At 39.6% G+C, this 24139-nt stretch overlaps 1 protein-coding gene across 1 annotated transcript in view; it reads right to left on the bottom strand.

Annotated features, from left to right (window-relative positions):
- COL7A1 (collagen type VII alpha 1 chain) overlaps nt 1-24139 on the bottom strand; it is a 50366-nt gene that overhangs the window by 25999 nt on the left and 228 nt on the right. Inside the window, exons 2-35 of the mRNA XM_075832523.1 lie at nt 24045-24098; nt 23882-23953; nt 23527-23586; nt 23371-23406; nt 21861-21905; nt 16899-16934; nt 16739-16783; nt 16314-16349; nt 15280-15315; nt 15155-15187; nt 14701-14772; nt 14483-14542; nt 14301-14336; nt 12921-13037; nt 12795-12839; nt 12613-12684; nt 10757-10801; nt 10586-10621; nt 10431-10472; nt 9699-9779; nt 9518-9553; nt 9319-9354; nt 8939-9019; nt 5254-5289; nt 5086-5157; nt 4233-4277; nt 4105-4140; nt 3903-3938; nt 2868-2972; nt 2411-2446; nt 2263-2298; nt 1749-1796; nt 1620-1655; nt 388-513 (exon numbers count right to left, since the gene is read on the bottom strand). Coding sequence (XP_075688638.1) covers nt 388-513; nt 1620-1655; nt 1749-1796; nt 2263-2298; nt 2411-2446; nt 2868-2972; nt 3903-3938; nt 4105-4140; nt 4233-4277; nt 5086-5157; nt 5254-5289; nt 8939-9019; nt 9319-9354; nt 9518-9553; nt 9699-9779; nt 10431-10472; nt 10586-10621; nt 10757-10801; nt 12613-12684; nt 12795-12839; nt 12921-13037; nt 14301-14336; nt 14483-14542; nt 14701-14772; nt 15155-15187; nt 15280-15315; nt 16314-16349; nt 16739-16783; nt 16899-16934; nt 21861-21905; nt 23371-23406; nt 23527-23586; nt 23882-23953; nt 24045-24098 — 1824 coding nt within the window. The remainder of the gene's footprint in view (nt 1-387; nt 514-1619; nt 1656-1748; nt 1797-2262; nt 2299-2410; nt 2447-2867; nt 2973-3902; nt 3939-4104; nt 4141-4232; nt 4278-5085; nt 5158-5253; nt 5290-8938; nt 9020-9318; nt 9355-9517; nt 9554-9698; nt 9780-10430; nt 10473-10585; nt 10622-10756; nt 10802-12612; nt 12685-12794; nt 12840-12920; nt 13038-14300; nt 14337-14482; nt 14543-14700; nt 14773-15154; nt 15188-15279; nt 15316-16313; nt 16350-16738; nt 16784-16898; nt 16935-21860; nt 21906-23370; nt 23407-23526; nt 23587-23881; nt 23954-24044; nt 24099-24139) is intronic.

Here is a 24139-nt window from a genome sequence, read left to right as displayed (position 1 = left end):
TAAATGAATGAAAACAGAAAAGCGCCTCGTGCTTTTCTGTTTGTAAACCTAAAACCAGAGTGTCATAATGATGCTGGCTGCGTGAAAATCACGCAGCCACGCACCATATGCTGATGCCACACGGACCTTTTGCGTGCGCAAAACGGACACGCTCATGTGAATCCGGCCTTATACTGCCCATTTTTTCTTTACTCATAACCACAAATTCAATGGAGATGATGGCATTTGGCACGGCTGTTATATAAATCTCATGTCACTACTCTATGACTTCTCTTTGCCCAACCTAAAATATTTTTTTTTTATTGAAATAGTAACAAGAAAAAAAATTATTAAAAGAAGTGTCATAATATTCCCTTGGAATTCCGAGATTTACATGGTTGGACCTACATCTCTTCCAGCAGCTCCTTTCTCTCCAGATTCCCCAGGTTCTCCCTTAATCTTCTTCTGGACAGGGAGGACGGATACTCCGGAGCCATCATCAAAGATTTCAATTACATCTTTCAGGGCAGAAATCTGTAAAACAATGACTGTAATGATGACGGATGTAGAGAGGTTACAAGAGACGTCAGCATTAAAGGGGGTCTCCGATTTGGACAATCCTACAATCACAAAGTTTCTCCTGCTGGGACCCCCAGCGATCAGCTGTGATCTGCGGGGAAACCTGGCAGTAAGTGTTCAATTCCCTGCAGCGCCACCACAGGGGAAATGAGGAATTGCACAGTGTCCATTCATATCAATGTGTTGTCTGTGTAATACAGGACAGGTCCTCCAGAGCGAGAGACGCTCTATGTAACCGTTCTCCACTCTCCCCAAGAGATGAATGATGCATTGTGGGCAACTACGAACATCGATTCTTTAGCAACTTCATAAAGTGCAATCAGAATGAATGAATTGTAATGATTGTGCTGGACTGAGAGTGGACTGGGCGCCGGGCATTAATAGTCATGGGCCTCTTACTTACCACCATTGTTAGAATACACTTGAGCAAGTTTAAAGCAATGTCGTTAAACAGCATTTATCGTATTATTATGTTCTTTTATTTTCCATTTTTTAGACCCTGCACTTTAATTTATCCAATTCAGAGGTTGTGGGCCTCTTCTAGCCATGGGTTCTCGGGTATGGTCCTAATGCCCAAATGGTCAGTGCACCCCTGGTATAGTGGTGTTTAGAGCTGGTTTTAGGTGGTGCCAAACTAGATAATTGCCCAGAGACCCATTTCCATGGGGGCCCCCAATGACTGAACCCTTAGGAGCAACAGTGAAAACACATTCCCCTCCACGGTCAGTTCCACCAGTCGGGCAGTCGCCATTTACACTGATTACTCTGCGCGACAATAGATTAAAATTAACCCTAAAACCACCCAGGATTATTTACTACTTTATGGTGGTATTATTTGGGAATTTAATCGCTATATTATGCGGAAACTATATGTCAATATTATGTGGTCTCGGGGTATTATTTGGATAATGCATATTACTTGTGCACTATGTGGTGGTATTACGTGGACTGTATGTAGCAGTATTATTTTGGCATTATATGGCAGTAATATGTGACTAAAGTGTGGTTAGGCAGAGGGGGCACTGCTTCGTTTGAATGGTGTTTGGATAAGAATGGTTTACCTTGATTCCGAAAACATTCAGGGCTTTCTCTACATTCTGGAAAGCAAAATGAAATATTACATGAATTAGATCATGGAAGACTTTCACATGCAAATTACAGGTGATCATTCCTACAGAATTAATACTCACTGCAACAGTTCCAGCCTCTCCTTTTAGACCAATTTCTCCAGGCCTCCCCTGTTTGAAAAAAATTAAATATACATAACAGGAACAGCAAGCAGAGATACTAAAATAATTGTTATCTCTTAGTAGTTTGGTTTTAGATAACCCAAAATCTGTGTTTATTAATTTCATATTATGGGGAGCTCTGTTTTTCTGACTTGATAATTGATATAATTCTGGCGTCCTCATGCCACCACTAGAGGGAGATAACTGCATATGAATTTATATAGCTACTATAAATCTGTATGCAGTGAGCTCCCCCTAGTGGCAAGTTCAGGTAGCCACTATGACGGTGTCAAAGCAAGCAGGCAGTTCAGTACGGGGCTACATTCCAGCATTAGTCCTATGCTAGTTGTGTCAGCTGCCGCTATGACATGTACGCCACTGCTAAACCGTAAATTGTAGCATCACGCTGTACAGGCGCAATATACAATATAAAATTCAAATAATATTTTGCTATTCTGGTAAATTGGATACACACCTGTTCACCTCTAGGTCCTCCTTCACCTCGGTCACCCTAAAAAAAAAAAAAAAAAATCCTAATGAATACCATTATCAAGGGAGTAAATAAAAGCACATATATCAAGGGGATTATCATAGTACAGAGGACTAATGGACAGTCATCATACCTTTGGTCCGGCTGGGCCAGCAACTCCTGGGATTCCCTAGTAAGACAAAAGCAAGTATGGTAACACAATATCTTAAAGGGCTTGTCTCAACACGACAACCCCTGTCCCTATGCCCTATTAGGGGGTCTGTAAGAGCGGCTTCTGCTCAGGTGGACCCAATGCATCCATGCATTACATGGAAAGTCAATCATTTAAATGGCCGGCATGTAATGCTACATTTCTCCAGCAGTAGGCGCTGCTGGGGAAATGTGTGGCTGCCCGTGGCTTCCTCCGGCAAGGTACAGAAGCCGAACCCGCAACCGGCTTTTTTTAAAAAGGGGTTGTCTTCACCAGCAGTGCAGGGCACCCAAAAATGTTCATAATGGTATTATACACGATATTATAGAAGATATTTATCTTATAATGGGAAAAAAATGGTTATAGAAGCATGTGATTATTATGTGGAGGTAAGACTTACTTGGCCTGGTGCACCAACTTGTCCTGGTGGTCCTGAAACCCCCGTTGCTCCTGGTGGACCTGCTGGGCCTGACTCTCCTGGTACTCCTTTAGAACCATCACGGCCCTGCAAAATACAACATTTTTGTATCAGCTAAGAATAAAAATTAAACACAAATCAACTGCTAACTGCCCACCCTGCTTGACACCACCACACTCCTAACTACCCAGGACAGGAGGTCCTCACGCCCCCATCCCTTTTTCATAACTCTGTGCATTATTAAAATAGGGGTGAGGTAAACCTGCATGGGCTGCCTCTGTGGTACGTACACCTTTCCATCATGATTTACCAGTATGGTTCCTTGTGTATTAGAGTCATACATTCTTAAGTCCCGCCTAATACTAAAAAAAGTTTTGTATGGAACAACGAGAATTGAATACAATATTATCATTAGAAAATAATACTTCAATAGTTCATTTGTTTATGCCCCTCCCATGAACAACTGAATAAAGATCCTCATGGGAGGGGCTTAGAGAAAATCTTCAAACTACCAATTTAGCATATTTTTTGTACTTCCACTCCATCAAAAATAATGCAATTATTTTTTGGTGGCTGTATAATTGAAGATTGTGTCGGTCCACCCCATATATTAGAAGGGTACACTGCACAGATCTGGTCATCAGGCTCCTGGGTCTGGTACATGTATATTAATGTAGCTAGATGTCCTGACTCACAGTGTAATCTCGCAAGATGGAATCAACCAGGTCTTAGGCCTGATACATACGACCGTAATTTTTATACGGATACATTAATTTCTATGGCCCACGGACACCTTCCTGTATATTTACGGGTAAGTGTCCGAGCCGTAGAAATGACCCACGAAAATAGGACTTGTCCTATTTTTTGAATTTACGGACAGTGCTCCTATACTTTATAATGAGAGCACAGCCCGCAAATGTGGGTGACAGTCCGCGGCCGTCCATGCCCGTAACCACGGGATGTGCACACGGCTACGGGACGTGTGCATGGAGCCTTAACCAGTTCCGCAATACTTACATCTCTGCCCGAAGGACCGGCTTCACCTTTATCACCCTAAAGGAAGAAGAAACGATGAGGTAAATTAATATGATTGACTATGATGGTGATTAACCATCACCAGTGTGCAAGTCTAGAGATCTCTGTTGGTGGTGGTAGTCGCTGATTTAGTCCACCATTTAACCCAATATTGTATTAAGGAAAATCCAAAGTAATGGCTCACCTTCCTGCCGTCTTCTCCAGGAGTCCCATCCTCTCCCTATAAGCCAAAAAAGAGACGTAGACACAAGTAATTACACACGAGTACGAAAGTGAGACTGCCGAAAAACCTTACAATATAGGGATACTCACATTTTTACCATTGAGACCAGGCTTCCCATCTTCTCCAGGTTTTCCCTGTCATGGAAAGATAAATGTAATTATAAAAAAAATAATTCAGATACGGTTTATATTCACAGTTTATTATAAGTCTTGATGGTTTCGATCATTTGCTCCAGATATTTAGGCAATACAATTTAAAGGGAAACCTCACAATCTACAGATAAGGCTCAATGTCAACCAGTATTAGGCCCTGTTCACATCAGTTTGTCCCCACTGTCTATTTTTGCCATTTATTCACCAAAAATGGCCATTAAAACTGATCCCAGTTTTTAGTAGGAAAAATGGCCGTCAATGGAGTCCAGTGCCTAATAGGAAAACTGACCTTGTTGTCCATAGCGACCAATCACAGTGCAGCTTTCATTTTTCCACAGCAGTTTGAAATGACTGCTGAGCATATGATTGGTTGCTATGGGCAACAAGGACAGATTTTCTGTTAGACAATTTTTATAAATGGGGTCAATAGGTAAAATTTATCAAAACTTTATTTAAAAAAAACAAACAAACAGGCCTTGTTGCCCTCAGCAACCGAGCGGATAAGTGTATTGTAAACACAACCTTAAAGGGGATTTCTACCCTGAATGTAAAAATGGCCCATATATTAGTTAATTCTAATAGTAGAAACCAAAGTTTGGTAATAACGTTTATTTTACTTTTTATGTTTAGTTGCGACGGCGGCCATTTTTGCAAAAGTGACAACATAGAGTTCAGCCATATTGGTCGTCACCTTAGTACAGGCTGAGAACATGACAAGTAGTTTACAGATTCTGAGAAGCTAATTCAATCAATAACAAAGTGACAGTTCTTCCCACCACTGACCACCTACCGCTACTCCTGGTGGCCCGGCTTGCCCAATAAGTCCAGGGGGTCCTTGCTCTCCTCTTAGTCCTGGAAGACCCTGAAAGAAATCCCTCATAGCAATTACATTAAAAAAACAAAAATCACAAACAAAAAAAATGTAGCACACGACAGGGATTCAGACTGAAGTACTCACATCTCGACCTGGGTCACTCTGTTTCCCTGGTTCACCCTAAAAGATAGAAAAACATAGAGTAGTCATATTCTTGTATATAGGGTCGGTATTATAGTAGTTATATTCTTGTATATAGGAGCAGTATTATAGTAGTTATATTCTTGTATATAGGAGCAGTATTATAGTAGTTATATTCTTGTATATAGGAGCAGTATTATAGTAGTTATATTCTTGTATATAGGAGCAGTATTATAGTAGTTATATTCTTGTATATAGGAGCAGTATTATAGTAGTTATATTCTTGTATATAGGAGCAGTATTATAGTAGTTATATTCTTGTATATAGGGGTCGGTATTATAGTAGTTATATTCTTGTATATAGGGGCAGTATTATAGTAGTTATATTCTTGTATATAGGGGCAGTATTATAGTAGTTATAGTCCTGTATATAGGGGCAGTATTATAGTAGTTATATTCTTGTATATAGGGGGCAGTATTACAGTAGTTATATTCTTGCATATATGGGGCAGTATTATAGTAGTTATATTCTTGTATATAGGGAGTAGTATTATAGTAGTTATATTCTTGTATATAGGGGGCAGTATTATAGTAGTTATATTCCTGTATATAGGGGGCAGTATTATAGTAGTTATATTCTTGTATATAGGAGCAGTATTATAGTAGTTATATTCTTGTATATAGGAGCAGTATTATAGTAGTTATATTCTTGTATATAGGAGCAGTATTATAGTAGTTATATTCTTGTATATAGGAGCAGTATTATAGTAGTTATATTCTTGTATATAGGAGCAGTATTATAGTAGTTATATTCTTGTATATAGGAGCAGTATTATAGTAGTTATATTCTTGTATATAGGAGCAGTATTATAGTAGTTATATTCCTGTATATAGGGGGCAGTATTATAGTAGTTATATTCTTGTATATAGGGGGCAGTATTACAGTAGTTATATTCTTGTATATAGGGGGCAGTATTATAGTAGTTATATTCCTGTATATAGGGGGCAGTATTATAGTAGTTATATTCTTGTATATAGGAGCAGTATTATAGTAGTTATATTCTTGTATATAGGGGCAGTATTATAGTAGTTATATTCTTGTATATAGGGCGCAGTATTACAGTAGTTATATTCTTGTATATAGGGCGCAGTATTACAGTAGTTATATTCTTGTATATAGGGGGAGTATTATAGTAGTTATATTCTTGTATATAGCGGGCAGTATTATAGTAGTTATATTCTTGTATATAGGAGCAGTATTATAGTAGTTATATTCCTGTATATAGGGGGCAGTATTATAGTAGTTATATTCTTGTATATAGGGGGCAGTATTACAGTAGTTATATTCTTGTATATAGGGGGCAGTATTATAGTAGTTATATTCCTGTATATAGGGGGCAGTATTATAGTAGTTATATTCTTGTATATAGGAGCAGTATTATAGTAGTTATATTCTTGTATATAGGGGCAGTATTATAGTAGTTATATTCTTGTATATAGGGAGCAGTATTATAGTAGTTATATTCTTGTATATAGGGGCAGTATTATAGTAGTTATATTCTTGTATATAGGGAGCAGTATTATAGTAGTTATATTCTTGTATATAGGAGCAGTATTATAGTACTTATATTCTTGTATATAGGGGCAGTATTATAGTACTTATATTCTTGTATATAGGAGCAGTATTATAGTAGTTATATTCTTGTATATAGGGGCAGTATTATAGTAGTTATATTCTTGTATATAGGGAGCAGTATTATAGTAGTTATATTCTTGTATATAGGGGGTAGTATTATAGTAGTTATATTCTTGTATGTAGGAGTAGTATTATAGTACTTATATGCTTGTACTTTGGGGGCAGTATTATAGTCATTATATTCTTGTATATAGGAGGCATTATTATAGTAGTTATATTCTTGTATATAGGGGGCAGTATTATAGTAGTTATATTCTTGTATATAGGGGGCAGTATTATAGTAGTTATATTCTTGTATATAGGGGGCAGTATTATAGTAGATATATTCTTGTATATAGGAACAGTATTATAGTAGTTATATTCTTGTATATAGGGGGCAGTATTATAGTAGGTATATTCTTGTATATAGGGGGCAGTATTATAGTAGTTATATTCTTGTACATAGGGGGCAGTATTATAGTAGTTATATTCTTGTATATAGGGGCAGTATTATAGTAGTTATATTCTTGTATATAGGGAGCAGTATTATAGTAGTTATATTCTTGTATATAGAGGGCAGTATTATAGTAGTTATATTCTTGTATATAGGGGCAGTATTATAGTAGTTATATTCTTGTATATAGGGGGGCAGTATTATAGTAGTTATATTCTTGTATATAGGAGACAATATTATAGTAGTTATATTCTTGTATAATGGGGCAGCATTATAGTAGTTATATTCTTGTATATAGGAGCAGTATTATAGTACTTATATTCTTGTATATAGGGGCAGTATTATAGTAGTTATATTATTGTATATAGGGGGCAGTATTATAGTAGTTATATTCTTGTATATAGGGGCAGTATTATAGTAGTTATATTATTGTATATATAGGGGGCAGTATTATAGTAGTTATACCCTTGTATATAGAAGCAGTATTATAGTAGTTATATTCTTGTATATAGGGGGCAGTATTATAGTAGTTATATTCTTGTACATAGGGGGCAGTATTATAGTAGTTATATTCTTGTATATAGGGGCAGTAGTATAGTAGTTATATTCTTGTATATAGGGGCAGTATTATAGTAGTTATATTCTTGTATATAGGAGCAGTATTATAGTAGTTATATTCTTGTATATAGGGGGCAGTATTATAGTAGTTATATTCTTGTGTATATAGGGGCAGTATTATAGTAGTTATATTCTTGTATATAGGGGGCAGTATTATAGTAGTTATATTCTTGTATATAGGGGCAGTATTATAGTAGTTATATTCTTGTATATAGGGGGGCAGTATTATAGTAGTTATATTCTTGTATATAGGAGTAGTATTATAGTACTTATATGCTTGTACTTTGGGGGCAGTATTATAGTAGTTATATTCTTGTATATAGGATCAGTATTATAGTAGTTATATTCTTGTATATAGGGGGCAGTATTATAGTAGTTATATTCTTGTATATAGGAGTAGTATTATAGTACTTATATGCTTGTACTTTGGGGGCAGTATTATAGTAGTTATATTCTTGTATATAGGGACCAGTATTATAGTAGTTATATTCCTGTACATAGGGGGCAGTATTATAGTAGATATATTCTTGTATATAGGGGCAGTATTATAGTAGTTATATTCTTGTATATAGAGGCAGTATTATAGTAGTTATATTCTTGTATATAGAGGCAGTATTATAGTAGTTATATTCTTGTATATAGGGGCAGTATTATAGTAGTTATATTCTTGTATATAGGGGGCAGTATTATAGTAGTTATATTCTTGTATATAGGGGGCAGTATTATAGTAGTTATATTCTTGTATATAGGGGCAGTATTATAGTAGTTATATTCTTGCACATAGGGAGCAGTATTATAGTAGTTATATTCTTGTATATCGGAGCAGTATTATAGTAGTTATATTCTTGTATATAGGGGGCAGTATTATAGTACTTATATTCTTATATACTAAAGATATTACATAAAATATAATTGTTTGTATATATTTTTTGCCTTCTTACCCTTAGTCCTGGGGTCCCCGGTTGTCCCGGTTTCCCATCAATTCCATTTCTTCCATCATTTCCTGGAGGTCCACGTTCACCCTTAAGGAATCAGAATGAAAAGCAATGAGGGGCAGAGTATGACGGACATGCAGCGATCGGAGAGCGAGGTTACTGTATAATGCAGCTTACAGGCTCAGCTAATGCGCTTCATGCCACTGGGAATCTGGATTTTATTAGCACAGGATCCGGTGGAATGAAGGACACCAGTATGAGCCCTGATCTGACAGGATCCACGAATGTCAATTACTGATGCGAGTTGACACTGGACTACAAGCTACAGGAAAGCAAAACGAATGCATCTCATATGATCCATGCGTATTAATTGGCTTGCTTCATACCTTGTCACCTGGACTGCCGCGATCTCCGATATCTCCCTGCAACATAGAGACAAATAAAGTTACGTGACCGGTTTGAAAGCGAATTGGATGATAACAACAAGCAATAGATTGCGTCTAACTGCAAAGGAAACGGAGAATATAAATAATTTAGGTTTAATGTCCCTTTAAGAATTGATCTAAAAAAAACACAAAAACTCACCCGACTTCCTGCTGGCCCTCTGGGTCCTTCCAAACCCTACGTAAAGGGAAGCAATGTTTTAATTCTGATTATAAATGTATTGGATGAATTCAAATTAATATTAATATCAACGTCCAATGGTTAACAGAAAACCTATGCAATATAAAAACAAAAAAGTATTGGATCACAAACATATTCTCACCCTCTCTCCAAGAAGGCCATTGATACCAGCTTCCCCCTTCTGCCCTTTCATTCCGTGTTCTCCGGGGTCACCCGCATCACCCTAAGTGTAATAGAAAAAAAGAATTAGCATCATATTGCAAGATCCCCGACAGATCAGGAAAAGGGGTCCAGTGGCCTTAAATCTAAATTTAGTGCCCCCAATCATTCAAGGCCATGTCCACCTTTGCAACCATTTTTTATTACTCAATTCCATCTATAATAAAAAAACAAAACTATTTAGCATCTTAAGATAAAAAAAAATCACCTATCGTTTTTTCATCTACAGCTCTTATGCAGACCTATGTGTCTCCATGGTAACAGACTACTAACAAACCCTGTGTAGTCTGATCCTGCTGTCATATTTAATTCCATATGTCCATTATTTCTTGCTAATCTCCCAAATGTAAATTTTAAGTGTAAGGGAGTCAATATATTTTACTTGCATAGGGGGCCCCTGTTGTCTTTGTCTGTCCCTGCATATATTGCAAGCTAATATCCTGCCCCCTGAGTGGTATTTTTAGAGAATGTTAAGTGGTGGCAATTGTGCCCTCTACTGGAGGGTCGGGTATTGGTAATATAAAGGAACCTGTCCCTTTAATGTATGAGGCTATGCAGGCTTTGTCACCTCGCAGAAGTTTGATAAAGTTTTCTTTGTTAGAAAGTAAGGGAAACAATACTGGCACCATGTGTATCACAATGTCTCCATACTCACCTTGTCACCCTTAACTCCAGGAACCATCGATTCAATGGAACCCTAAAACCAAAAACTTATTAAATTCCAGTTTGATCCAGTGATTGCCGTTGACTTCACAAGTCGTCAAGTACGTTATTACGGGTCAATAAATGTAAAAAAAACAAAAAACGTACTGGTTTTCCTGGGAGTCCTTGAAGTCCTTGTGGTCCCTACAATAATAATATAATCAATGAATAAATCAGTATGACGGTGTATGGCCTGACTTGATGTGTAATGAAGTTGCTCCGCAGCCCGTGACGGGATCGGTGTTGTGCTATGACGCAGTGTAGGAGCTTCTTACTTACTTGGTCACCAGGTTCCCCTTTACTACCAGCAGTTCCGGGGCTCCCCTAGAAAATACGGTAACCAGAAAAGTTATTATCCTTTTATATATCACTTACATTTTATTTATATAATGGAAAATGTATTATGGACAGTGGCATAGCTATAGGTGGTGCAGAGGGTACTCCCGCCCCTGGCACCTATGCCTTGTAGAGTTGGCGCGGCTCACTCCATTAAATTCCATTAGGGTCATGTAAACTACCATAGACTTCAATGGAGAAAGCTGAGCACTAGTGCAGCGCCCTGCCCATACAGTCTCTGCCTGGATACGTCCTAAGGCCTCATTTACACGAGCGTGTGCGTTTTGCGCACGCAAAAAAACGCAGCGTTTTGCGTGCGCAAAAGGCACTTGACAGCTCCGTGTCTCATCCGTGTATGATGCGCGGCTGCGTGATTTTCGCGCAGCCGCCATCATAGAGATGAGGCTAGTCGACGTCAGTCACTGTCCAGGGTGCTGAAAGAGTTAACTGATCGGCAGTAACTCCTTCAGCACCCTCGACAGTGAATTCCGATCACCATATACACCAACCTGTGAATAATAAAAAGACGTTCATACTTACCAAGAACTCCCTGCTTCCTCCAGTCCGGTCTCCCGGCCGTTGTCTTGGTGACGCGCCTCTCTTGACATCCGGCCCCACCTCCCAGGATGACGCGGCAGTCCATGTGACCGCTGCAGCCTGTGATTGGCCTGTGATTGGCTGCAGCTGTCACTTGGACTGAATTGTCATCCCGGGAGGTCAGACTGGAGGAAGAAGCCGGGAGTTATCGGTAAGTCAGAACTTCTTTTTTTTTTACACGTTCATGTATATTGTGATCGGAAGTCACTGTCCAGGGTGCTGAACCAGTTTAACTCTTTCAGCACCCTGGACAGTGACTGTCTCCTGACGTCGCGTACCGGAAATTTTTTTGCCGGGTTCGGTCAAAACAAGTTTGGCCGAACCCGGTGAAGTTCGGTTCGCTCATCTCTAAGACACTCCGTTCGGATGTTTGTAAACAGAAAAGCACGTGGTGCTTTTCTGTTTACATTCAGTTTGACAGCTCTTGCGCGAATCACGCAGTTCGCACGGAAGTGCTTCCGTGCGGCATGCGTGGTTTTCATGCACCCATTGACTTCAATGGGTACGTGATGCGCGAAAAACGCACGATTATAGAACATGTCGTGAGTTTTACGCAACGCTCTCGCGCTGCGCAAAATTCACGCATTGTCTGCACTGCCCCATAGAGTAATATAGGTGCGTACGACACGCGTGAAAAGCACGCGCGTCGCACGCGCGTATATTATGCTCGTGTAAATGAGGCCTAAGGGTCAGTTCACACTGAGGTTTTTTTTACTGATTGTGTCACAGAAACCGTGTCGGAAACAGTGCCAAAAAAATGGCTAAAATTGCCCCCCAGTGATTTCAATGGGAGGCAGAGTCGTTTTTCTTCCTGGGCGGCTTTTGGACGCTTGTGGGAAAAAAAAGTAGCGTGTACTTTCTTGATGCGGTGTCCGCCTCTGACCTGCCATTGAATAAATGTGGGGCAGAGAAAACCGAAATCGCTGCATTTTTTGCCCGCCGTCTGAGGGTGAAAAAAAGTGCAGGCAGTTCAAAATGTACCTCAAAATTCCTGAAGGAAATCTAAGACGCAAAAAAAACTCTGTGTGAACAGGGTCCAAATGTCTGAGATGGGAAAAGCCCTGAATTCCTGCCTGATGATAAATTCTGTGACTTTTTAATATACTTTGCGTTTTCAGTTTTCCACCATTTTGAAGATCTCTGTTTTCTGTCAGTGAATGTGGACAACTCAGCTCTAACTGTATGTGAATTCCATTACTTACATTTCTTCCGGCTTCCCCAGCTTCTCCTGGATCCCCCTTTTCCCCGGAGATGCCCCTCATTCCTGGAAGACCCTGGTAATTGTAAAAATAATATCAGAATATTTAGCGCATTGTTCTAAGGATTCAGTGAAATACATATCCAGGCGTTACACTGGAAACGCAGCAGCACGGGCCTCACTTACCCTCAGGCCTCTTTCCCCATTCTTCCCTGGAATTCCGGATTCTCCCTGAAAGACGACAGAAATGAGCTGTTACTTTATGTTTTCACCATCCGGTCGCCATCACCGGCAGCGTGTCACCCGTCGTACCGGAGTCCCTTCATCTCCTTTGTCTCCTTTTTCTCCTTCTTTGCCCCGAAGCCCAATTTGTCCCGGAGGACCTGTTTTTCCGGGTTCCCCATTCTCCCCTGGATCACCAGCCTCTCCCTGGAAAAAAAAAAGTTATCTCATAGTAATAACGTATCGGGGGGAGGGGGGGGGTGGATATATTAAAAAGTTCACACCAGTTTTCTGGCATAAAAAAAAGTCAAGAATTTTTTTGCACGTCAAAGTTGTGCTAAAATTTGCAACTTTTTATGACTCTGGTCGCTTTCCAAAAGTGGTGAGAAAAGGGGCGGGGTTATCAGGAAGGACGGAGCCCTGATTACCAATATTTGTGCTGTCATAAGTGATGGCGCAAATCTATACCCGCTCATTTCAGGCGTAAAATTGCACAGCCAGCCAAAGATTTGGCAAATTTATTACGCGGTGTTCCCTTCCTAATATCTTTGACGTAAATTAGCTTAAGAGTCGCGCTTCGAGCGCCATGCTTAATATATTCCCCCCATTGTGTATAATATGTCATAATCTTCTGATACATTAAAGGGTTATTTCCATCGTTAGGATATGCTATCACATTTGGATCGATGGGGGTCCGACTGCCAAGACCCCCTCCAATCCTGCATAAAGCTGTGCTGCAGTGGAGTGAAGGGGCCACAGCACTAAAGCAGTGCGGTAGCCCCTTCATTCTCAGGGTCGATGGAAACCCTGGCAGTTGGACCCCCACCGATCATAAAACGATGGCGATATTCCATTACTTTCTGTGATGGGAATGACACTTTACTGTGGCCAAGAGGCAATAAATGCTTCTAACAATGTAGGACTGTCCCACCGGAGGAGCAGAAGACCTTCCAGTGCACCAGTCTGAATAGGGTCCATGAGGTTCTGCAGCAGTTGGGATTCATCACCTGTTTTGGGCTAGCTCACAAATGACCTACTAATCCTTATTAATGACTTGGCCTTCGTATATAATGAAGAGGACGAAAATCAATAGCTGGGGCTGGAGCAGAGAGCGGGCTTCATAATCCTCCGATACATTAAGGTGGCTAAAAAACACCCCAAACATTGGCCCAAAATATGAAAACTGATCTATTTATAGGGGTTTTATGAGATTAGAAAAATATGGCTGTTTTTTTCAGAAACAGCGCCTCTCTTGTCCATGGGCTGTGTCTGGTATTACAGCTCAGCCCCATTCAAGTGAATAGGGAACTAAGTTGCAATACCAGATACAGCCCAGGAACAAGTGTGGCGCTCTTTCTGGAAGAAAGAAGCCATGTTTTTTCTTATACAGCTCCTTTAATCCTATAAACCGACATTTGGTTTTGCATAAATTAACGAAATCCAATAAAATATATTTAACCATTAGCATACCTTCACACCTGATCTTCCAGCCAGACCTATAGGTCCCTGATAAAAAAACAAAAACATGATATTAAAGTTGGTCCTGTAAAATTCAATCAACTGGTTTGTGACAAGGTCCCAGATTACGGACTGGTTATCTTCAATTTCAGGACGTTCCGTATGCCAACAGTTTTATGTTTCGTCACACTTACCCGATCCCCTGCTTCTCCTTTACTGCCCGGCTGCCCAGCAATGCCGTATCCTTCAGGACCCTGATCATACAAAGAGTTAATTTGTAAAACAGGGTGATTATAAAAATGGCATCTAACAATTAAAGGTATTTAGAAGCCTTGTATATCTATATTGAACTGACAAATAGTAAAAATAATACATTGAGATGCAGATGCATTAAGATGTAATAGATACTCACCCTCTCGCCTTTCTCTCCTGGGTCGCCTTTCGGAGCTTTTGGACCCTCTTGCCCCTGTAGACCACGATCCCCCTGTGGAAAGGATAGGATAATAATGGGGTGTGATAACCATAATTACCTGGTAATGTCCATTGCTAACAGTGACATCTAGTGGACATTTTACATAATTACAAGGCAATGTCCATTGCTAACAGTGACATCTAGTGGACATTTTACATGATTACCACAGATCGTTGAAACAAGCAACTTGTGGCTCTTCAGCACCATAGACAAAGACGTTACGCCACTAAAGTTAACTACTTCCTTACCGTATATTTTGGATAAGGACACTTCTTATAACTAAAGACGTCCTACACACCCCCATAGGTAGCTATTAAGCCAGGGTACAACTCTTCTATAAAACCAGTCCTAAATATTTCTTCAAACCTCCATCCTAAGCCATTTTTCACCTCACCTTATCTCCTTTTATCCCAGATGCAGTGGAAATCTGGAACACAAACATATATAATATCTATAATTCCACGTATCTGTTGTGTGTTTTAACAGTATGGTAAGTAAGTCAGTCAGTAATTCACTTACAGATGGGCCAGGCAGCCCCGGAGGTCCTTGGTCCCCCTGAAATTGTGAATATATAAGGCTGATTAAAGGATCATAGATACTGAAGACCTAAATATACTACAACTGCAACAAAATGTGAACTATTGAATAAAAGAAAAACTCTCGTTATCGCATTTAAGTCCAAATGTATCAAAGACTGTATTGGGAAACGCTAAAATAATTAGTATAAGGTATGTATGAACTAATGAGTGTAAAAAAGAAACCGCAGACTGGTGTTGAGAAGAAAAATGTGTAGGGTGTGGGCATATCAGTCAGATCCATTCACTGCTTTTACCTGCGCTTGTTTTTAGGAATAAAGGGGCACAAAAAAAGAAAGTTTTCTATTATAATAATTTTTTATGGAGTCTTTTTCTATATTCGCTGGTTCTCCACACTTTCCATACTATTGTGAAGATCTGGCATCACCAGCTACATTGAGAAGAAGGGCTGGTGGCACACAGGGGGTAACAATAGGGGGTACAGGAACTGGCATCAACCTGGAGCCTGAGAAAGCCCAAAAGGTCCCTGTGCCCCATATGAAGAGACCAGTACAATAAATGACAGTTGGGGATCCTGTTGTAGATTCTACATTGGGGCCCAGGACTTTCAAGCTACCCCTTTGTTGGCACACTTATATACCCAGTCCCAGCCGCCAGGTAGATAAAGATGGTGGCCAGGACCCAATCATGGTCTGCGGATTTCTGGGTATTTATTGATCTAGTCCCGTGACTTGGGAGGGGGTTGGGATCATGGAGGATCAGCAAGGAACCTTCACACATTTTATTCTATTGAATCATGTGATCTTTTAGAGCCAATGTAATGGAAGGTGGGAGCTGGTGATGGTAATAATCATGCCGCTGCCAGGTCTTATATAATCCAGATTCTTCTAAATATTCCTATAGAATTACTATGACGTATAGGGAGATGCCACCTAAGTGCTGAGCGGTCACATATCTCAGTGGAAACGTATTAAATAACTTCAAATACGGTTAAAAAAAAACAGTTTCACCACCGACCTTTACTCCTTGCACTCCTTGTGGTCCTAAAGGCCCCTGTTAGGAATATTACACTATTAGTAATTGTAGACTATGAATATGTTACAAAGATCCAAAGTGTAAAATACACAGAACAACCCGATATAAAGAAGGAGACTACTCCACCCACCATGGAAGAGATCGGATCCATCCTACGTGTAACTGATACTCTGGGTAATACAAAATGATACCATATCCCTCCCCCTACACCCTTCCCCCCCAGAGCGATATTTAGGGGTACCCATGCTGCAATTCTTTTACATGGCTTAGACATGAGATGCCACCATGGGGTGGGGCTTCCCAAAAAGTTTGTGGTCTCAGATGTAATGTTGGGTGGGTGGAGCAATGTAGGTATATGATTTCCAAAAGACATAATAAATTTTTGGAAAAACCCAACAGAGACTTACCAAGGGTCCCACTGGACCTGACTGACCATTTTGTCCCGGATTTCCCTGCAATGATAAAAATGAGATCAAATTTAATTGATAGGAAACTAAACTGAGCGGTAAAGTATAAAATGACAAAGGAGCGCTCTATATGATAAACTTGTGACAACATTTTACTGACCTTAAGCCCTTGAAACCCCGGAGGACCACGATCCCCCTATAAAATAGACACAATGTATATCAATACCAACATTTCTACATATTCAGATTCATATTCTTGTTTATAAATATAAATATATACATATGAGGTTATAATATTATAGTAGTTATATTCTTGTATATAGGGGGCAGTATTATAGTAGTTATATTCTTGTATATAGGGGGCAGTATTATAGTAGTTATATTCTTGTATATAGGGACAGTATTATAGTAGTTATATTCTTGTATATAGGAGCAGTATTATAGTAGTTATATTCTTGTATATAGGAGGCAGTATTATAGTAGTTATATTCTTGTATATAGGAGCAGTATTAGGGCGGGTTCACACATAGCGGAATTTCACTTAAATTCCGCTGCGGACACTCCGCAGCGTTAATCCGCAGCGGAGCCGTTTCTCCATTGACTTTCACTTTAATTTAGCAGTGTTCGTTTACACGATGCGTACAATTCCGCTGCGGAGCATAGGCTGCGGAGCGGAATTTGGTGTCCGCAGCATGCTCTGTCTGTTGCGGAGCAGTGGCGGACTGGTTGCGGACTCATGGCGGAATTTCTCCATTGACTTCAATGGAGAGTCAAAATTCCGCAATGAAGTCCGCAGATCTTATGTGTGCTGCGGAGCGTATTGTTTTTACTACCATGACATTTCTTCATTCTGGCTGGACCTATGTATTTCTAGGTCTACAGCCAGACTGAGGAAGTCAATGGGGCTCCCGTAATGACGGGAGCGTTGCTAGGAGACGTCTGTAAATAGTCACTGTCCAGGGTGCTGAAAGAGTTACGCGATCAGCAGTAACTGTTTCTGCACCCGGGACAGTGACTACCGATCTCAATATACATGTATCTGTAAAAAAAAATATAAGTTCATACTTACCGAGAACTCCCTGCGTCTGTCTACAGTCCGGCCTCCCAGGATGACGTTTCAGTGTAAGTGACGGCTGCAGCCAATCACAGGCCAAGCACAGGCTGCAGCGGTCACATGGACTGGAGCGTCATCCAGGGAGGTCGGGCCGGATGCCGAAAGAGGGACGCGTCACCAAGACAACGGGCGGTAAGTATGAAATTCTTTGACTTTCACTAGGGAAAGTGCTGTCCCTTCTCTCTATCCTGCACTGAATAGGGAGAAGAGAAGCACTTTTCCTGCAGTCCGCAGCGGCCAGTCCGCATCAATTTTCTGCACATTTTGTGCAGATCCGCTGCAGAATCTGCAACGCAGATTCTGTGCGGCATTGATGCGGACAGTTGCGGAGGAATTCCGCCATGTGTGGTCATGCCCTAATAGTAGTTATATTCTTGTATATAGAGGCAGTATTATAGTACTTATATTCTTGTATATAGGGGGCAGTATTATAGTAGTTATATTCTTGTATATAGGAGCAGTATTATAGTAGTTATATTCTTGTATATAGGGGGCAGTATTATAGTAGTTATATTCTTGTATATAGGGGGCAGTATTATAGTAGTTATATTCTTGTATATAGTGGGCAGTATTATAGTAGTTATATTCTTGTATATAGGGGGCAGTATTATAGTAGTTATATTCTTGTACATAGGGGCAGTATTATAGTAGTTATATTCTTGTATATAGGAGCAGTATTATAGTACTTATATTCTTGTATATAGGGGGCAGTATTATAGTAGTTATATTCTTGTATATAGGAGCAGTATTATAGTAGTTATATTCTTGTATATAGAGGCAGTATTATAGTACTTATATTCTTGTATATAGGGGGCAGTATTATAGTAGTTATATTCTTGTATATAGGAGCAGTATTATAGTAATTATATTCTTGTATATAGGGGGCAGTATTATAGTAGTTATATTCTTGTATATAGGGGGCAGTATTATAGTAGTTATATTCTTGTATATAGGGGCAGTATTATAGTAGTTATATTCTTGTATATAGGGGCAGTATTATAGTAGTTATATTCTTGTATATAGGGGCAGTATTATAGTAGTTATATTCTTGTATATAGGGGCAGTATTAGGGCATGACCACACATGGCGGAATTCCTCCGCAACTGTCCGCATCGATGCCGCACAGAATCTGCGTTGCAGATTCTGCAGCGGATCTGCACAAAATGTGCAGTACATTGATGCGGACTAGCTGCTGCAGACTGCGGGAAAAGTGCTTCCCTTCTCCCTATCAGTGCAGGATAGAGAGAAGGGACAGCACTTTCCCTAGTGAAAGTAAACGATTTTCATACTTACCGGCCGTTGTCTTGGTGACGCGTCCCTCTTTCGGCATCCAGCCCGACCTCCCTGGATGACGCGCCAGTCCATGTGACCGCTGCAGCCTGTGCTTGGCCTGTGATTGGCTGCAGCCGTCACTTACACTGAAACGTCATCCTGGGAGGCCGGACTGGAGACAGAAGCAGGGAGTTCTCGGTAAGTATGAACTTCATTTTTTTTTACAGATACATGTATATTGGGATCGGTAGTCACTGTCCCGGGTGCAGAAACAGTTACTGCCGATCGCTTAACTCTTTCAGCACCCTGGACAGTGACTATTTACAGACGTCTCCTAGCAACGCTCCCGTCATTACGGGAGCCCCATTGACTTCCTCAGTCTGGCTGTAGACCTAGAAATACATAGGTCCAGCCAGAATGAAGAAATGTCAAGTTAAAAAAGCAAGACGCATCCGCAGCACACATGACATGTGCATGACAGCTGCGGACTTCATTGCGGAACTTAGAATCTCCATTGAAGTCAATGGAGAAATTCCGCCATGAGTCCGCCACTGCTCCGCAACAGACAGAGCATGCTGCGGACACCAAATTCCGCTCCGCAGCCTATGCTCCGCAGCGGAATTGTACGCATCGTGTAAACGAACACTGCTAAATTAAAGTGAAAGTCAATGGAGAAACGGCTCCGCTGCGGATTAACGCTGCGGAGTGTCCGCAGCGGAATTTAAGTGGAATTCCGCCATGTGTGAACCCGCCCTTATAGTAGTTATATTCTTGTATATAGGGGGCAGTATTATAGTAGTTATATTCTTGTATATAGGGGGCAGTATTATAGTAGTTATATTCTTGTATATAGGGGCAGTGTTATAGTAGTTATATTCTTGTATATAGGAGCAGTATTATTGTAGTTATATTCTTGTATATTGAGGCAGTATTATAGTACTTATATTCTTGTATATAGGGGGCAGTATTATAGTAGTTATATTCTTGTATATAGGAGCAGTATTATAGTAGTTATATTCTTGTATATAGGGGCAGTATTATAGTAGTTATATTCGTGTATATAGGAGCAGTATTATAGTAGTTATATTCTTGTATATAGGGGCAGTATTATAGTAGTTATATTCTTGTATATAGGAGCAGTATTATAGTAGTTATATTCTTGTATATAGGGGCAGTATTATAGTAGTTATATTCTTGTATATAGGAGCAGTATTATAGTAGTTATATTCTTGTATATAGGGGCAGTATTATAGTAGTTATATTCTTGTATATAGGAGCAGTATTATAGTAGTTATATTCTTGTATATAGGAGCAGTATTATAGTAGTTATATTCTTGTATATAGGAGCAGTATTATAGTAGTTATATTCTTGTATATAGGGGCAGTATTATAGTAGTTATATTCTTGTATATAGAGGCAGTATTATAGTAGTTATATTCTTGTATATAGGGGCAGTATTATAGTAGTTATATTCTTGTATATAGGGGCAGTATTATAGTAGTTATATTCTTGTATATAGGAGCAGTTTTATAGTAGTTATATTCTTGTATATAGGAGCAGTATTATAGTAGTTATATTCTTGTATATAGGGGGCAGTATTATAGTAGTTATATTCTTGTATATAGGAGCAGTATTATAGTAGTTATATTCTTGTATATAGGAGCAGTATTATAGTAGTTATATTCTTGTATATAGGGGCAATATTATAGTAGTTATATTCTTGTATATAGGGGGCAGTATTATAGTAGTTATATTCTTGTATATAGGGGCAGTATTATAGTAGTTATATTCTTGTATATAGGAGCAGTATTATAGTAGTTATATTCTTGTATATAGGGGCAATATTATAGTAGTTATATTCTTGTATATAGGGGCAGTATTATAGTAGTTATATTCTTGTATATAGGAGCAGTATTATAGTAGTTATATTCTTGTATATAGGGGCAATATTATAGTAGTTATATTCTTGTATATAGGGGCAGTATTATAGTAGTTATATTCTTGTATATAGGGGCAGTATTATAGTCGTTATATTCTTGTATATAGGGGAAGTATTATAGTACTTATATTCTTGTATAATGGGGCAGTATTATAGTACTTATATTCTTGTATATAGGGGGCACTATTGTAGTTATATTCTTGTATATAGGGGGCAGTATTATAGTAGTTATATTCTTGTATATAGGAGCAGTATTATAGTAGTTATATTCTTGTATATAGGAGCAGTATTATAGTAGTTATATTCTTGTATATTGGGGCAGTATTATAGTAGTTATATTCTTGTATATAGGGGCAGTATTATAGTAGTTATATTCTTGTATATAGGAGCAGTATTATAGTAGTTATATTCTTGTATATAGGAGGCAGTATTATAGTAGTTATATTCTTGTATATAGGAGTAGTATTATAGTAGTTATATTCTTGTATATAGGGGGCAGTATTATAGTAGTTATATTCTTGTATATAGGGGCAGTATTATAGTAGTTATATTCTTGTATATAGGGGCAGTATTATAGTAGTTATATTCTTGTATATAGGGGGCACTATTGTAGTTATATTCTTGTCCATAGGGTGCACTTCTCTTCCCCCGATCCTCTTTGCAGCTCATATAAAGTGCATTACTCAGGAGGAAGAGGATAAGATCCTCCCACAGCAAAGAGAATCTAAAATATAACATATATATTGAACATTGTGGTAGATCAGCCACATACAGATATGCCAGTTTTTCACAGTCACCTTCACTCCAGGTTCTCCATCCAGACCAGGTTGTCCACGATCACCCTGTAAGAGCACAGGAGGAGATAGAACAAGAAATTATAATAATAATGACTAGATAAATCCAAAGCCTTTAGATATGACACTCGCTATAGAAATCTTAGAATTATTAATTTTGATTTAACTTAGTGTAAAAGTGGAGAGATTAAATTGCAGAATCCATCAAACATGAAACATAATGTAAAATCTAGAAAGATTGATATACATGCTAGTAAAATAAGACAAAGAAATGGGAAAAGGATAAGGAAAACTAAAAGAAAAGGAAAAAAGAGAAGGAAAATGCAGAGATGAAGGAGAAGGAAGGAGGAGGTGACAAAGCAGAATAAGGAGAATAATGATGAGGATACGAGGCGATGGAGAAGGGAAATGAAGGGAAGAAAAAAAAGATGAAAGGAAGAGATAGAGAAGACGCATAAGTAGAAGGTAAAGTATAAAAAGAAGGATAAAGGAGACTGATGAGAAGGAAAAGTAGAGAGTGAAGAATGACAAAGAAAAGGAGGAGATGAAGGATAAGCAGAAGGAGAAAATAAGACGTAGTAGAAGAAGAGGGAAGAGGAGGAGAAGGAGATACTTAAAGAGAACCTGTCACTAGGTCATATACGTTTTAACTGGTTAACTGACCTGAATAGCGCTGTCTCCCTGATTCCAACGCTGTTTTTCTTTTTTTCCTGGACCCCCCCCCCCCCCCCCCGTTCCAGAGATATGGCCTGCTGTTGTGTTGGCTCCCTATATGCTAATTTTCGGTAGTTAGCCAACAGGGCGTGAACTACCCTCAAGCTGCTTTGTGCTGATAGGTCAGCATCATAGGCAGGGAATCTAGCTCCACCCCGTTGGCTAATTATAGCAAATTATCATAGAGGGAGCCAACACAACAGTGGGCCATATCTCTGGAATGAGAGGGTCCAGGAAAAAAAGAAAAACAGCGTTGGAGTCAGGGAGACAACGCTATTCAGGTCAGTAAACCTGTTCAACTTATATGACCTAGTGACAGGTTCTCTTTAACATTCACTCACTGACAGGGAAGTCTTGCTGTCACATTATTGCCACATTGGGCTAGTTTTTATAATGTTGGCTAGTTTTGTTTAATCACAGTCTTTCAACCAGGGATGGATAATAGGAAGGCCCCGTACTCTAGGACCTCCATTAATTTGGGGGCCTAGAGGGTCTCCACTGAGGTCACCTTCCCTAGCCAGGCCAGTTCTTCCTATCCGGTAGTTAAAATCACAAACAGATCGGGAGAAGCGGTTGTCGGGTGGGTACCATTCACCTTGTAGACCACAAGCTAATTTTACCTCTCCTATATCTGGCTGCTTTAGGTGGTAAGGTGGGGTCCCGGTATAGGAATGGGTATCCCCAGCAACTTTTTTGCCCATGGACTTCCACCAACCTTAGCTCGTCCCTGCTTCTGACACATACTACCCCATGTCTACTCCCTGTACTACTGAAGAACTGTTTGTTCCCCAACCCTTACCTTTATTCCTTGTTCTCCTGGAGGTCCCCTTGGTCCCTATAGAATATCAATAAATCACAATAACTTAGTCACATAGTATCACAATCTCTGGGATCTCGTATTGTTACTGTAATCCTATAAAGCAGATTACTTATATAATTAGATATTGGAACTCACTCGATCACCTGGATCTCCTGTTCTTCCTGCTGTACCTGGAAAGCCTTCTGCTGCCTCTCCCTGTAACAAAAAGTCAAGGCGAACCTTCACAATGGGGATATTTATAAAAAAACATAAAAAATATTGTTGCCCGTGTCCCGCGGGCAATACTATAGGGAGTTGAGAGATCGCGGTCGCACCCAGGCCCTGATTTCTAATGTGGCCCAAGCTACTATGGCCCCTCTGCCACATCTGTAGGGGGTTAGGGGGCCCGGTATAGTTTTTCAATTGGGTCCCAGAACCCTCAGATTACACCTCTGCCCATGACAATGTAAACAGGCTAAATAAGCTATCTACAGATGAATTAGTCACTCACCTTATCGCCTCTCAGTCCTTGTAGTCCTGGTGGCCCCCGAAGGCCGGGTAATCCATTTTGACCAGGAGGACCCTTAAAAGGGAGATGGGGTTATTTTGCTTTAAGGATTTATCATACCATAGGGAAACCAAAAACTAAATATTTATATAACTGCCCCACTTACTGGGCTTCCCGGCTCGCCCTTGCTGGCCACACCATTGACTAATCCTGGAAGACCCTGGAGGACAGAGAATGGACTTGTGATTTTATTGTATGGGC

This window comes from Rhinoderma darwinii, chromosome 7 (genome assembly GCF_050947455.1).
Source record: "Rhinoderma darwinii isolate aRhiDar2 chromosome 7, aRhiDar2.hap1, whole genome shotgun sequence".
NCBI classification, from domain to species: domain Eukaryota; kingdom Metazoa; phylum Chordata; class Amphibia; order Anura; family Rhinodermatidae; genus Rhinoderma; species Rhinoderma darwinii.
Note: the sequence above shows the minus strand (reverse complement) of the source record. Positions and strands in the feature narration are given on the sequence as shown.